The sequence below is a fragment of the Phalacrocorax carbo genome, chromosome 12 (genome assembly GCF_963921805.1).
Source record: "Phalacrocorax carbo chromosome 12, bPhaCar2.1, whole genome shotgun sequence".
NCBI lineage: Eukaryota > Metazoa > Chordata > Aves > Suliformes > Phalacrocoracidae > Phalacrocorax > Phalacrocorax carbo.
The window spans coordinates 16718585-16733803 of NC_087524.1; the positions used below are offsets into that span (position 1 = coordinate 16718585).

At 37.2% G+C, this 15219-nt stretch overlaps 1 protein-coding gene and 1 non-coding gene across 2 annotated transcripts in view; both read right to left on the reverse strand.

Annotated features, from left to right (window-relative positions):
• The window catches only part of EIF3A (eukaryotic translation initiation factor 3 subunit A), a 35800-nt gene that overhangs the window by 7585 nt on the left and 12996 nt on the right, over nucleotides 1–15219 (reverse strand). Inside the window, exons 9-18 of the mRNA XM_064464260.1 lie at nucleotides 14702–14800; nucleotides 13887–14003; nucleotides 12658–12843; nucleotides 9561–9908; nucleotides 8910–9014; nucleotides 6919–7032; nucleotides 6508–6630; nucleotides 5322–5475; nucleotides 4257–4444; nucleotides 2211–2296 (exon numbers count right to left, since the gene is read on the reverse strand). Of these exons, the coding sequence (XP_064320330.1) occupies nucleotides 2211–2296; nucleotides 4257–4444; nucleotides 5322–5475; nucleotides 6508–6630; nucleotides 6919–7032; nucleotides 8910–9014; nucleotides 9561–9908; nucleotides 12658–12843; nucleotides 13887–14003; nucleotides 14702–14800 (1520 nt within the window). The remainder of the gene's footprint in view (nucleotides 1–2210; nucleotides 2297–4256; nucleotides 4445–5321; nucleotides 5476–6507; nucleotides 6631–6918; nucleotides 7033–8909; nucleotides 9015–9560; nucleotides 9909–12657; nucleotides 12844–13886; nucleotides 14004–14701; nucleotides 14801–15219) is intronic.
• LOC135315571 (small nucleolar RNA SNORA19) lies at nucleotides 14211–14343 on the reverse strand. Its single transcript, XR_010375048.1, has one exon. It is a non-coding gene; the product is annotated as a small nucleolar RNA SNORA19 (small nucleolar RNA).

Genomic DNA, 15219 nt, shown 5'->3' on the forward strand with positions numbered 1-15219 from the left:
TTAATCAGGATTTACTTTCTCCTCTTCCTTGTAGAATGTTATTACATCTACCACAGCAAGATCCCTAGTTTTATTTCCCTCTTTCATTTCTTACAACAACTACCCTTCTTGCACAGTGACGGAACAAAGCAAATACTCGCAGTCTAGTATAACTCGTAGTAAAGCCACTAGCTGTCCAAGAGACAGACAGCCCTTGCTGGACTCTTCTGCCTTTCCATAATCCACTTTTTCTTGTAACTAAAACCATGGTATGGAAAAGACTGAGAACATTGGAACATGCTGAACCCCTGGAATCCAGCACTCTGGGGGTTGCTGCATACTACAATCGGTTGCTCTGTGACTGTAGGGACCTGTGTACCAACACGGCACATACACCAGGACTGTGCCATTTCAATGAAAAATTGTCTGTCAGACAAATTTTATAGCTTCTCTCCTTGTACCATCATCCATAAGGACTTTTCAGTGCACATATCCAATAACTGTGCTTACAGCTAGATACATGCTGCAAGTTACATCTGATGCTCTGTCCTCTACGTTACTGCCTTTATCGCTCGACTCAAATACATTTGGGAATTACTTTACACACAGTTCAGTTTACACTGCTGTTTGCATCCAACACATTTTCCCTCTAGGGTTAAAATACAACTGAAGGTAGACTAGGGGCTACTAAAGAACCCAGATTTACCCTTTCTTCTGCAACTGTGTCTGAGCATCATCACTTTTACTTTGTCATTTCCAAAGTTCAGCAAAAAGGAAATAATCAGGAAACATTGCTTCACTTAAAATTCCACAGATATTAATTCTGACTGCTATCAGCACTTCCATTTAGTATTCCTCAGTATATTCCTTTCAGTAAAAGAAAAGGAAAGTTTTACTGAACATGCTACCTAATAATCCAAAACACGCCTAATTTTAACTCCTCAGCAGTCACTTGGCTCAATTTCTACAAAAGTTGAATGAGAAATGACTCCGACACTTATTCAGAAAAAAACTTTATGCTATAATGATTCAGAAATTAATATGGGTCACCTGTATCATTTTGTTGTGGAAAAAGTATCACACTGAAACATACAAATAGATGCGTTAAACACTTCTGCAATGTGTTAATAGTAAAAGGCTTCACCCAGGAGTTTCATCCTATTTTTGATTTTGAAATTCACAAGAAAGCAGATCAGGACCAATAATGGCAACACAGCTTTTAAGGAAAGACTGAAAGACTGGTTTGTTTATCAAAAGATCATACTCTTCAATGTTAGAAAGAATTACTAGAGAGAGAAATAGTAAATTAATTTGCTTCCACTGGAGTCAGAGTAAGCTGTAACGGATTTAAATTGCTGCACTAGAAATTAAGGTTAGACTTTTATTAAAAAAATCTATCTGCCTGGAAGGCTAATTAAGCAATAAAACATACTGCCAACTGGAACAAGCAGTGGTATCTCCATCAGCACAGGCTGTTAAGACCTAGACATGCACCATCAGAAATATTTTAGGTGCAGCTCATCCTGTTGTGGAGCAGAGGGACACACAAATGTTAAAGATCTTATTTTCTACAACTGTAGAAAGAGTCTTCATTATTAGTGAACATATCCAAAACTCCTAAAATACATAGATACGAACAAGTGGGTTTTGAGGCTTTTGTTTTTTTTCTAAAGTGCAAAGTACCTTCAAAATATTCTTCCTTCATAAATCCTTCCTTCTCTGTTCAACACAGTCTTTCAGAACTTTTTAGTTTACGGCATATCTTTTCTGCTCTATGTCTCACTCTGGGATCTGAATAGTGTAAGGCTCTGAATTATGACTTCACTGTTCTTATATATTACTGTCAGTTTTCTAAATGAAAAACTCAAACCCTACATTTGTTTATCATCCTTCCCCATTCTGTACTTACACAACTGGCACCAATGTTTGAGTAGGACAGAAATTTTTAATTTAAAAAATAAACCAAGCAAGCAAGTTGTTTATCAGACGCAGAAGGTGTGTGAAGGTTAGCAGACATCTAAGCTAAATAAAACAGGAACATTTTCTGAACGCAGTTCCAAGATAAAACATCTCTCTCATTCCAAAATCCTTACAAAGCAATTTTTTAAATAGAAGGTAACTTTCAGAGATGTAAAGAGATATTACTCAGTGCAGCTTTAGCAGTAGCAATGAAGAGGGAGCCTACAGATGTTAAGCCCAACACAACTGGTGTTTAGTAACACAATGCCTACCTTTCCACTGGTGCTCGTCGCCATTCAGATTCTGTCTCGCCACCTCTTCTCCAAGAGCTTTCAGATTCCCTATCACCCCAGCGAGACTCCTGTATGTCAAAAGACATTAGTAACATTCTCTCTGAATACTTTAAGATTTTCAACATATAATTTACTCCTTTCAGAACATACTATGTCATTAAAAACTCAACTTGTTACATTGTAAAGAATACTGAACTACCAGGAGTTTGAGTCACTTAACCATGGTCTTAACTATTGTTTCTGACAGAGTTTAAAAACCAATATGGTCCCCTTTGTGACACACGCTTTACTAATAGGGTAGGACACATGCAAATACACTAAGAAGTTTATGAACAAGTGTATGAATAGTTACAGTGAGCCATAGCTACCACCTGTTAACACAAAAAAGATCACAGTACCCCAGGTTGGAAGGGACCTCAGGGATCATCTAGTCCAACCTTTCTGGGAAGAGCACAGTCTAGACAAGATGGCCCAGCACCCTGTCCGGACAACTCTTGAAGGTGTCCAACATGGCCAAGTCAACCACTTCCCTGGGGAGATTATTCCAACAGCGACTGTCCTCACTGTGAAAAATTCTCCTCTTGTGTCCAGTCGGAATCTCCCCAAGAGCAACTTTTCCTGCTGCTTAATGATAGTAGGGATGAATTAAAAAATTATTTGGTTTTGCACTTTCTAATCAGATCAGAAAACGTAACTGAATAAACTGAAAGCTCTCTGTAGCAAAGCCCGTTTTGTTCCAGGTTTATACAGCAATTTAACGTCGTACCTCAATGCACAGAACAGGTGAGGTATCTGTGATTCACACAGGTTGCTTAGATCCACGGCAGAGCAATAATCAGTATTTTTTCTTATTAAAGGTAAAATGTCTCTCCCCATTGCTGGACAAAGACAAACCATTTAAACTATTTCTAACACAGTTGTTTATTCCTTAATTCCACCACAAGAGGCAATTAGGTAAACCATATAAAATATCTGATTTCACATACTCATGCAGCCTGTGTTTTTAAACTGCTCTTTGAGAAAGTGTTTTTATTTGTCAAAGTCTATGGGGAAATACACAGGTTGTGCAAGATCTCACATATCCACTACTCCATGGGCATCTACTCAAATGTTTTTGACAACCTGATTGTAGAAATGACCCTGACAAACATGGACAAGCAAGGAAAGAATCCCAAAACCACAAATGGCATTTTTCAAGTGGTACAGGTATATTTCACAGAACCTGAGCCAGCTTTTCCATATCATCAAGTGTCCCTGATTAAGAGTATCTCTTCTGTGAAAAATGCCAGTGGTGATATAGTCTATCAGGTAAATAATCGAAACAATTTATACAAGCTCGGATCACTTATCTGCACAGTGTTACTCAATGATGTATGCATTAAACAAAGACAATGGCTATGATGGATAAAATTTAGAACTAGTTCTCTTACTGATAAGCTCTGAAAAAGTGCAGACATAGAAGGTTTGTGGTACTCATTTACATTTTTAAAATCATTAAAGGCTTGCAAATAACTTTCACTTTGTTTCCTGTTCGGTTGGGGTAACGATTTTCCCAAATACCTATATTTGTAAATGGAAAGTTGCATACCCCTCTTGTTTTTACATTATGGCATATTTCTTACAAAATATAAAGCTATGCTTTTATGTTTTAGTCTGGGATTTTCCTTCCATATCTACTCCTAATTCCTGACTTTGGCATGAGTCACTATACTTGCTTCGAATACAGGTTTCCTCTTTTGTGCTAAAGATTTTATTCAGTATTTATTTTAGTCTTTATTAGTTTTGTTTTTGAACAGCTAACAGCTTGGAGATCTTAGCAGTTTCTTTGTTTTTACTTTATTACTAAAGTATAGACTCCAGATCCTGATAGTGAGCTGAAACTGACAATCACTTAACTATTAAATTAGTCACTTGCGCTACCACAACAAAAAAAATTTAGCCTATGATTTTACAATGCTACCATCTTCTTCCAAACAATCTACAGAAGGAGCGGTCAAAAAGAAAATAAACCTGCAAGTCTTTAACTACCTTTCTTGAAAATGGGTCATCCAGACCTCTCCTTTCTTCTTCTCGACGACGCTCTCTTTCTTCTATCTCCATTTCTCTTTGACGTTTTTTCTTCTCCAGTTCTTCCAGCTTTTTAACATGTTCCTGGTACTCACGCTGTTCCTGCTCACGTTTCTCACGCTCAATGCGTTCCTTTTCCTCACGCTCTGCAGTTAGAAAAATAAACAGAACGTATTACCAAAATGAATTCTGTTCCTTTGCTGTACCCACAGAAGGATTACAAAATACAATCTCTCCTCTTTGACTCCTTAAAAACAAACAAACAAAAAAAGGCAAGCAAGTATTTCACAGGACGTGTTTAACAATTGAATCTGTTTCCTCGAGCATGGTAGAGGATCCCTTCCTCAGAAAAGGTCAAAGGAAAAAAATCAGCTAGCAGTGTCAACGTTTTGATATTCAGGACTGCTTGGGTTTTGTTGGTTTGATTTTTAAATATTGCGTGATTATGAACTCTGACACATAAAATCTTCATCCGCAAAGTAACAAGTATGTAAGAAATTTACCTTACAGGATGCCTATCACCTCTTCTAAAGCCTAGAAATCGGCTACCAGACAAAGCAGTTCACAAAGAAAGGTGTGCAAGTCGCTTACAATTCTTGAGCTCTTGGTCTGACACCGATGTTCCCTTTCTACTCTCTTCAAGATGTGCAGAAACAAGCGGCCACAACTCGAAACTAAACAACTAAGATCAAAGACTCAATTTTTCATTAGCATCCTTTACTTTTATCTCCTCCTCACGTCCAGGAGAACGGGGGGGAGGAAGCACTCATTTGCTTTCATTTTCCCTTCCTCCCATATAGCTTTACCTTCATCTCTAGGCTGCAGGCGTAAGCATTCAGAAGGTGCTTTAGGTAAAATACAAAGGTGTAGTATCTTACAGCAACGAACAGTCTCTTCACTGCTGACTGAACATGAAGAGACTTCCTCCAGTAGAGTGAAACAGGGAAACCAGAATTTCTCTGCATACACATCTGGAATGGGTGAAGGATGCAAAAGATAAAATAATAATGGCCTCAGTTTTACCTTTAAGCAGCTGTTCTTCTCGTAATCTTTGCTCCTCTTCCTCCTTCTCTCTGTAATAAGTAATGCGTCTCTCTTCTTTGCGTTGTTTCTTGCGTTCCTCCAAACGATTACGCCTCTCTTCTGCTAACCGTTCCTGGAATTGCTTGAGTTTATCCTGACATACAAAGAACATCTATGAAACCACCAGAACTGTAATGTTTAAGGACTAGACAGTTACACAAATTGCTAAATAAGGCCTCACAGAAATACAAACCAACGGCAACATATTAACTTTACTCCACTGAAAAACAACTACCTGTTTGCCATTCCAATCTCTTCTGCAATAAGTTTCATATAAGGGAGTATACTCCTACTTAGAAGAAGACAGACCATCAGCATGCACAATTTTAGTCCTTCATCTGCTTTTTCAGGAAAGTAAGTACATTACCTAAAATTATCCATAATGTTGCAAAGAATCGTATCTGGTTACTTAACATGTTAAAATACATCTTTTGCCCCCCCTTTTTTTTTAAAGCAGCACTTTCTGCAACATAGCCAAATTATCAAAGCTACAAACAGTCTCAGCATTTTAAAAATGTAGAGCGAGAAACGAAGGCATGGTTCTTTCCCTCCTATTGTGGTCTAATTTTTTATTAAAGTTTGCAAACATAAAACATAACCTGAAGTACCAAATACTTGGACTATCAAAATAATTCCTAGATTCACACAAAGTTATTAAAAAAGCAATAGACACTTATTTCTATTTCTTGACTTCGATACTATTGTCAGTATTATTCCATCACCACAGTAAGTCCAAGTACTTGTACAGATACAGCTTCCTGCTCATATGCTACCCAATTATCCCTTGCTAATAGCTGTATTGAAATAAACTCTCTTTTAGATAACTATTTTCCATATAAGCTATTCCACAAGTTGTCAAAAATTGTAAGCGATAACACCTAAGAATGGGTGCAAGTTTGGTTTGTGGGGTTTTTTTGTTTGTTTATTTTGGTGGTTTTTTTCTGGGGGTGGGTGGGGGGTGGGTGAGTGGTAGTTGTTTTTTTGTAGTCAAAGCAGGAAACAATCCCATAATTCTTAGCCATCCTAGATATTAATTTGTTTCTAGTTTTCATGAAGAATCAGTGGGTCGCAAATTTAGTTCCTCACTTATGGGGAATATTTTATTACAATACTGTATCTCACATACCTCATAAACTGTTCGTCGTGATGCTTTGAGCCTGGCTTCAAATAAGTCTCTATCCTCCAACATTCTTGAGAGTCTGTTCTTATGCTCAAGGGCTTTCTCACGCTCCAACTGTAAAGTGGTGATCTAAAAATAGATAATATAAGAAGTATTACAAAGCAAAATCTTACTATGTATTTGTACTCAATCTACATCAGCCACTAGAAAGAGAAATTATCTTTTCCTCATTCAGATCCCAGCCAGAAGAAACTGGTGTCCACTAGCATAATGAAGTTGCAAAGTTAACACTTTATTCTTCATACCAACTTCTCTTCTTCCCTTGAATTGAGCTGGGAAAAAAGACCCAAATAGTACAAACCCATTGTTTTTCATTCATTTGTAATGGATTTTATCAGCTGAACAAAAAATTCTTACCCTTTCTTCTTCCTGTTGCTCCCACAGCTCCATATCACGCACTCTTTGCTCCTCATATGCAGTCTTTATTAAAGGAATTTCTTCTAAGCGCTTCGCTCTTTCAAAATAGTCAATCTAAATAAAGATAACGCACCTTTAGCATGGCATGACACAAAGGCCAAATCTGGAATACTCAATCTTCAGCATCGCCCAAAGAAAACCCCGATATCTGAAGGCTTCTCTATTATATCTGATATATTATTGTTACATAAGAGCAATCATGCTGGACCACATCAAAGGACCACCTAACCAAGAACCTGCCTCTAACCACTAACCTCTAACCACTAACGAAGAGCACTCCTAGGCAAGGACGCAAGAAGAGAGGCAGGCATAGATACAATACTCTCTCAGCATCATCAATTTTCAGCTCCCAGGATTTCCCGTGTTGCAGTTTATTTAGTATGGCATAATATATGGCACATATAATGTTTGCAGTGTATTTTGTAGGCATTGGTGGATTTATCATCTTGTCCTTTTGAAATGAAAGAAGTTTTTCATATACAACAACACACCTTGGAAACAACTCCTGCCTGTCTACAGCTCGCAGCATAAAGACCCACATTTTAGCTACAACTAGATCTGAACAGGGCTCATCCTAGCTTCATTTGTTGCTTCCTAGTCCACTATCCCTTGCAGCTAGTGCAAGAACAACTGCTCTTCATCATTAGCTGTTACAACAGGTACACTCTTACAGACTGCTACCACATCTTTTCTCCAGAAGTCTTTCAGACACAGGGGGTACTAACTTACATAGACATTTCTTACATAGAAGCCAATTTGCATCCTTGATAATTCTTGTTGGCCTCCTCTCAAGCTTCCAGTTCAACCACGTCCTTTTTGCCACAAAGAGTGTGACAGAACAGCCAGACTGCAGGCAGTCTAGAACTGCACACAGTGCTTGAGATGCAGAACCACCAGGTTCTCATTGCTGACTAAGAATGTTAAATTTGGAGCCCATCATTTAACACATAAAGCTAAAGACTGGGGGATTTTTTTCCCCTGCTTTCACTACATCAAGTATTTTTTATCTATCTAAACTGAACATCATTCAAAGACTCTTCCTTTTATCCCACAGCTGCTAAGTTTTCTTTGGTGAAGAACTCTGTAAACAGGTTTTTGGAAAATCCAACTTAGTGACACCAACCAGATCACCCTTACTCATATGTTTGTTTTGACAGCTTAAGAGAACTCCAAGAGGAAGACCTGGCTTGCAATTCTTTTAAAGAAGCTGTGCTAACCTTTCCAGGTAGATCATATTTACCTAAGTGACAACTAATTCTACTGTTAAGTTTTCTACTACTTTGCTCAGGCTTACAGGCCCACAGCATAAAAGATCCTCGCTGGAATGTTTTTAAGTAACTTGCCGCTTTCTAGTATCAAGCCAGTTTTAAGTGACTTGAATTGCCAACTGTATCATATAACCTCTGTTTCATTCTTGAATACTGTTGGAAGTCCTGGCTGAGTTTCAGCTCACCCAGGCTATACATTTCTATTTACACACTCCTCATGCTTTTACAGTCACCCAAGTTTCAGGCAGATACTGTTCTGCCATCTAGAAGGGCTCTAGCAGTAGAAATTCCCTTGTTTCACTGATGACTAACACAACTAACTAAATTTAGCTTCTCTGTAACGACACCACTCTCTGTGAATATTTAATCTTTCCTGAGCACTTTCCAATTACAACTAAGACTCAGTTCACACACAGATTAAGGGTCCTTCTTTCAAATCAACTCCAATACTTACAACAGATTTGTGCACTGACACTAGAAACTCAGTTGGTTTTTAACACATTTACCTTTTTTTGGTTTCATACAATAACATTTTCAACACCCATATTATATATACATATTAACGCGTGTGTGTGTGTGTGTGTATATATATATAAATACACACACACACACACAGGAGTTCACAATCACTGACTAAAGCGTTGTATAGACATGCTTTTGTACCTTTTTCTCCTGATTCTTCAGACGTTCCTGGAGCTCCTTCTTTTCTTTTTCAAGCTGTTCAACTTGTTTAGCCATTATGAAATCAGGATCCAATTCTTCAAGATCCTATAACCAAGTGAAGTTATCAATATCAATATAGCAAACATTTTTTCTATTATTAATGTAGCTTGTTTATTTATTTATTTATTTAAGCTTCTCTGCAGTTTTCCTCTTAACTTTTAAACGCATTTGCTTGAGAAGAGTTCTCAGTTTCTTTTCCTCTCTTCTGGATAACTTGTATTTTGTTTTTCAAGCTGTCTAAAAGACTTGTATCTTGATATTTAATTGAGACACAGTCCAGGTACTACAAAATTGGATCCAGAGGTTTATTCTGTATTTCAGGTATTGTTTAACAACAGGGGAAAAAAGACAGCTGAACTTAATACTTCCAGGTAAAACGTCCCATCCAAACTCAGTATTAAGGTTTACTTACACCTGGTTGAACAAATGAAATATTTCAGTGTCAAACTGTCTGTCTCATTTTTAAGAGAGACAGCTGATATGACCATGTTCTTTACTAGTTCTATACTGTAACTGAAATTCAGACAGCCTATAAATGTCGCACCAAAAGCATTAAAAAACCCCTCAAAACCTCAATAATAAATGGTGTACCTCAATATCAATATCTTTAAATGCTTTGGCTCCCAGTTCAGTCTTCTTAATCTGCTCCAAGCGCTCACGAACAGTCTTCTTTTTGATTTGTTCATGCTCCTGCAGGATACGCTCCTTCTCTCTTTCCTTTGCCTCCTGGCGCAGTCTTTCTTCTTCAGCTTTCCGGACTTTTTGTAATTCGGCTTCACGTTGTTCCAGTTCTTCTTTTTCACGCTGAATGTTTAAACTTTCAAGGCGCTCTTTTCTCTCCTCGATAGTTTGACGACGTGCAAGAATACGCTGATGCTCCTTCCTTGAATTTTTTAAGAAGGCAGTGACTGCCAGCTGATGTTGTTCTTCCTTCTCTTGCTGAATTTAAATTAAGGATAAGACAATGATATAAGTAGCATCTCTTTAAAAAGACAGAAAGCATAGCAAATGCTTCTCAAAGAAAACTCAAGGTTAGTTTTGCTCTCCAAACTTGCCAACTGCATGGAAATACATCTGTAATGGCAAATCTAATCACTCATCCAAGTGCCATTACGAGGTAGTATCAAGTGACTAGAATCACATGCAAATGGAGGAAGCTGTCTGTATCAGACAATATTCTGCAACACACCTTAGGTATGATATTTTCACAATTTTTTCTGTCCAAAAATTATTGCACACCTGTATGTTAGTGATATTTAAGACTCTAACAGGAAGGGGTGTGGGGGGCTCAATCTTATTTGGCTCCGCATACATTAGCAAGTATACTACCACGTGTACTGTATTTAATCAAAGCTCCCTTGTTCCCAAAGTTTGGGGTTTTTTTCCCAAACACTCTAACATAAGAGAAAAATATCCTAACTGACACAAAGCATTATCTGTGAGATGATAAAAAAAACCCTGATGAGTCAACAATTTAGGTATAAACATTGTATATGAAACCATTTTAATTAAATTATAAAAAGCACTAGACTCCTAGCCACTAGCACATAGACTATTCTTCAAGCAGCCTTCTCACTCCCCTGCCATTCTCCTCCAGAGTACCTATACAGTTCTCTGCAGCAGAGATTCCCGTTGTACACATGGAAGAGGTATAATTGTGCCAGCTCAGGGAGCTGCCCATTTTAATCAGTCCAGCAAGCAGCAAAACACTGCAGCCCAGTTAGCTCGCTGCACTCCCTCAAGTCATGCTGCTCTTGAAATGTGAGCTAGCTCAGAGGTATTTTTAGTAATCCGTCACTTCTAGGGCATTCAACAAAAACACTGAAACACTCATACTTTGTTGCAGATCTGTAAGCATTTTAAGATAAATGGAGGTGCCAGAAACAAAATTGAAAAGCTTTAGATAGATTTAATGGTTTTGTGAATTATAACAAATTTGACAGAAATTAAGTTTTTAAGCACCTGAAAAAAGTGAAATTTTTTTATCTGAATAGCAAAGGAAAAAAGGATATCAGCTTGTTCTAACCACGCAGATGGATATTAACCTTGATACTGCACTCCCAATTTTACAAGCATAATTACTAGCATTTATGTCTTATTCAGCTAATAGTATTAACATGTCAAATGTAAGACTACTTGTCATTTCCAGCTGTGAATATACAGCTAAAACATTTTTTTCTTTCAAACCAACAATCCATCTGTCTAATACCAATCACAAATAAAATCTTTTTAGGGGAAAACCTGCATGGAAATATTTTTATCTAATATATGTTCAAGGTAGCATAAGTAAGCTAGCATTAGGTGTCATGACACAGTCCTACTTTGTGTGTTTATATTTTAAGAGTATTACTTAGTATTTCAACCCGGATAAAGAATCTAACATGGACATCTTTCTATCAGCCTTTTTTCATTCAGAAAAATTATTTTATATGCTTGCTATTAAATCTTTCATAAACATAAAGCAAAAGAAAAAATTACCACTGCTCTTTTAAGAGAAGTGAAGCTTTAGCAGCCACAACCAAAGCATGCTGGAAATCCGAGAGTGATTTACACCTTGCTCCAAAGGGCTCTGGAGAACCTGAAATGTGAGCTCATTGGTGAGTCCGACCTTGAAACCAACAGCCCCAGTGAGGAGGACAGAGTGACAAGGACAGGTCAGTTCTTGAGCTGTGGGACCTTTTGTTCATGTTTTTAGATTCCACTATGAAGTTACATTCCAGGTTCTTCACAACAGCAGTTTCTCCAGGAAGAATAAAGAAAGCAAGCTCTTGGATTTTCAAAAAGGCATGCAAAATTTTAAACAAATCCTAGGTCTGTAGGCCCATCTATAGGTAGGTTATTATTCAGTATACCCTACACCTGGTCTCTGCAAGACCGGAAATTTAAACTCAGGCCTCTTGTGTACATTTTGGTATGATTTTAGTTACGACCAAACACTAACTAGTTGAGTGCATTTAAGAATGACCTATTCTTTACAAGCACAAAAAGCTGACTACCACCAGGCTGAAAAAAAAAAGAAATTAAAAGATCAATCTAACCTGAGAAAACACATTCATTAAAATATAAGCTTTGGTATAAAGTGTAGAGTTATTAGCTTACGTTTCTACTTAATCCACAAATATATAAATGTAGCCCATCACTGCTGTCAAATTATACCAGAGATTGCTACAATGCTCTGAAAAACAGCGCAACACACTTCTGAAAATAAACAAATGTACAAAAGCACCAATTGCTACCTACTCAAATCCTTGCAATGTCATGTTAAAGTAATCATTAGATAGCTCGGTGCCTTTCCTATGCCAAAAAAAGGTAAACCAAGTAACTCCTTGGTGTAATATTCAAGTATGATCTCTCAACGTCAAAACAAGCCTGTTTTGCTAAACCAGAAAATTTAGATTAGAACAGGTGAGTATTTAACAGATGCAGAAAGATACTTTGTCATGAATAAATACATTAATGCTACACTATATTTGTACGTATTAACGCCTCAAGGATCAATTATTTGTTCTGAAGGGAGGGGACAGCAGTAAGAATACTGATTACCACTGCACTGAAAATCAATTATTGGAACCAGCAGTTGATCAGGCAAGCAAAAAAACTAACAAAAGGCTGCATAAGGGCAACAAATAAACGTCACACAACATTGTGTGTGTTTGTCAACAATTTCAGAAGGCTTAAAATGACTTACCAGTAAGTGAGGAGGCTTAATGACTGCAAGAGCCTTAGCCAGAGCTGAGGACATTGCAGTCAATTGATTTCTAATTTGCTCAGAAGGCATGCTTTGTAGTTGAGGGCCTAGTGGAGCATCTTCTCTAGTACTGTAATTCAAATCTGAGCCAAAACTCAGTGTCCGGGTGGTATGATCAAGGCGAACCTTTGCAAAAAAAAAAATAAATAAGCTTGTATTATTCATTACTTCTAAGTAATTTCTCTGTTGCTCTGCCCATGACAAATATGAGTCAACAAAAGCTCTAAGCAGAAATTACTTTTAAAAAGGAGAAGTTTTAGTTATACCAGACTAAGAGAAATGCCAACTTAGCAAAAGAAAAATAGCACTGTGAATAAAATTTTGTTTCATTTCTATGGTTTATTAAAAAAATCACTGGAAGAGGCTGAACTTTAAGGCATTCTATGAAATGAACACTGCAAGACAAATCGTTCTTGCCTCTCCCTCCACATTAGTAATACATGAAACAAGAATCCTGACTTTAATGCAGACAATTTCAACACATCTAAAATACAAGCTAGTTGTGTGTTAACCTAAATGCATTAACTCAGCTTTATCTAAAAACCTCAGTGGATAATTACTAAGCAGTCTCAACTAAAAACCTAAATGGATAATTACTAACGATCTTAACTAAAAATTACTTGTATCTCATCACCAGCTTAAACATTTCATTACAGGCTGTCATTCATTCAATACCGAAAACTTTACCAAAAACGCAATCTTCAACAGCAGGTGAAACATCTCAGGCATTAGCGCACAGCTCAGACATTGGTGTTTTACTTCAGTCACTTGGTTAGTCAAAACGCAACATCAGCGACTGCTAACTCTTCAGTCTTGCACAACTAATTCAGCATAGTCAGAAATTCACATCCCTGCTTGTTAGACTTGCTTCAGGATATTCTGGACTAAAATGAATGGGGCTCACAGGGCAAGTTTCAGCAAATTTTATTTCAACTTTTACTTCTACTGGACTTACATAAATGGCTGTTGACCTAAATCAAAAATACACACCAGAATGCAAACAACAGTCAGTTCTCAAGATATAGTCACATGCATTGTTTACTCTAGTTTGTCTCATCTATCAGAATCCATTTTCTTCCTTGGGTTCAATGTCAACCAGTTAGTTTTCACCCAGTGTAATACACAGGAATCCATATACCATTTCACAGAAGTCTTTTTACAGCACTTACTTGTAAGTCACAATGTCTGGCTGCATCAACAATACTACGTTCCAGCTGGAAAGCATCAACAAAAGGAACGAGGCTAGCCAGACGAGAAAATTCAATGCTTTGGTAAATCTGGGCCACCTGTATGTGAACAGAAACCGTAGGTATTTTTCCTCATTTAAAAGAGATCAGAAACAGAAGTTGTTGTGTGGGATCTAAAGCTAACTCACTAAATTGTCAATACACTAATGTATACATATTAATACAATTACAAATACTCTTTCAGGATTTTATTTCTGTACTGTATTCAAACTTAAGCTAAGATTAAATGCCATTCCTGAATGGCTTCTTTGTATGAAGGAGACTGGCAGCAGTAACTACACACAGCTATGCTGCTAATTAGCCTTCAACTATTGCTTTAGCACATCAGAAATAACACTGCTCGTCACTTGTAACGAAAGCAGGTCAATGAAATGTGCATTCTTTAAAAAACACCTAGATACAAATAATCCTGAAACAAAAATATTGCACCCAGACCTTACCCCCCAAAAAAAGTTCTAAAATTACAAATTACCTTAAGTAAGATATTACAGATCCGTAATGAAGAAAATCTAGGCAAGAGGTTATGCCACTGTATGCAACCACTATTAAGCATGTACCTAAATGATGTAGAAACCTGAAGATACAGGTTATATACTAGAAGACTATTTCAAAAATCATAGAGGTCATCTTTTTAATAGAAAAAAATTACCTCAGCATGGAAGTTTCCAACTTAATGTTCCTCCAAAGCATTATCTAACTTATGTATACTTACGAACATACATTTTCTTTACTCATACCTGCTGCAGAAGGCGAAGAATGGTATTGTTTTGCAGGTGAGGAACATACAGCTGCAGCTCAGGTTCCTTTTCAGCTTGATCTTTCACCCAGTTCAGAGCCTATTAAAATTCTGAAAAGTTACTTTATCTGCATCAACCCTTAAAAACTTCAACACTAAATAAAGTTCTTAGATACTTCCGGTTTACAGCTCATGAAACAACAGCGCTTCTGTCCAGATACTATATTGTTTTACTGAAGTGTCTCTTTTGATCAGAACACTTTCGTTTTATAATGGATAGCTAACATTTTTTGTATGAAGGCGACTGACAGTCCTGGCAACAGATACCACACTGCTAATCTACCTTCAAGTTCTTTTTAGCACCTCAAATATCTTTGTTCCCACTATCAAAGAAAAAGAGCATGATGTGCTTCATCAATTGCAGAATCTGCATTTACCTACTTGACAGCTCTCACATTATTTTACTTCCCAAAACTCTACATTTTAATAGTAAAAACAGTCATTGGTATATTTTTCCAC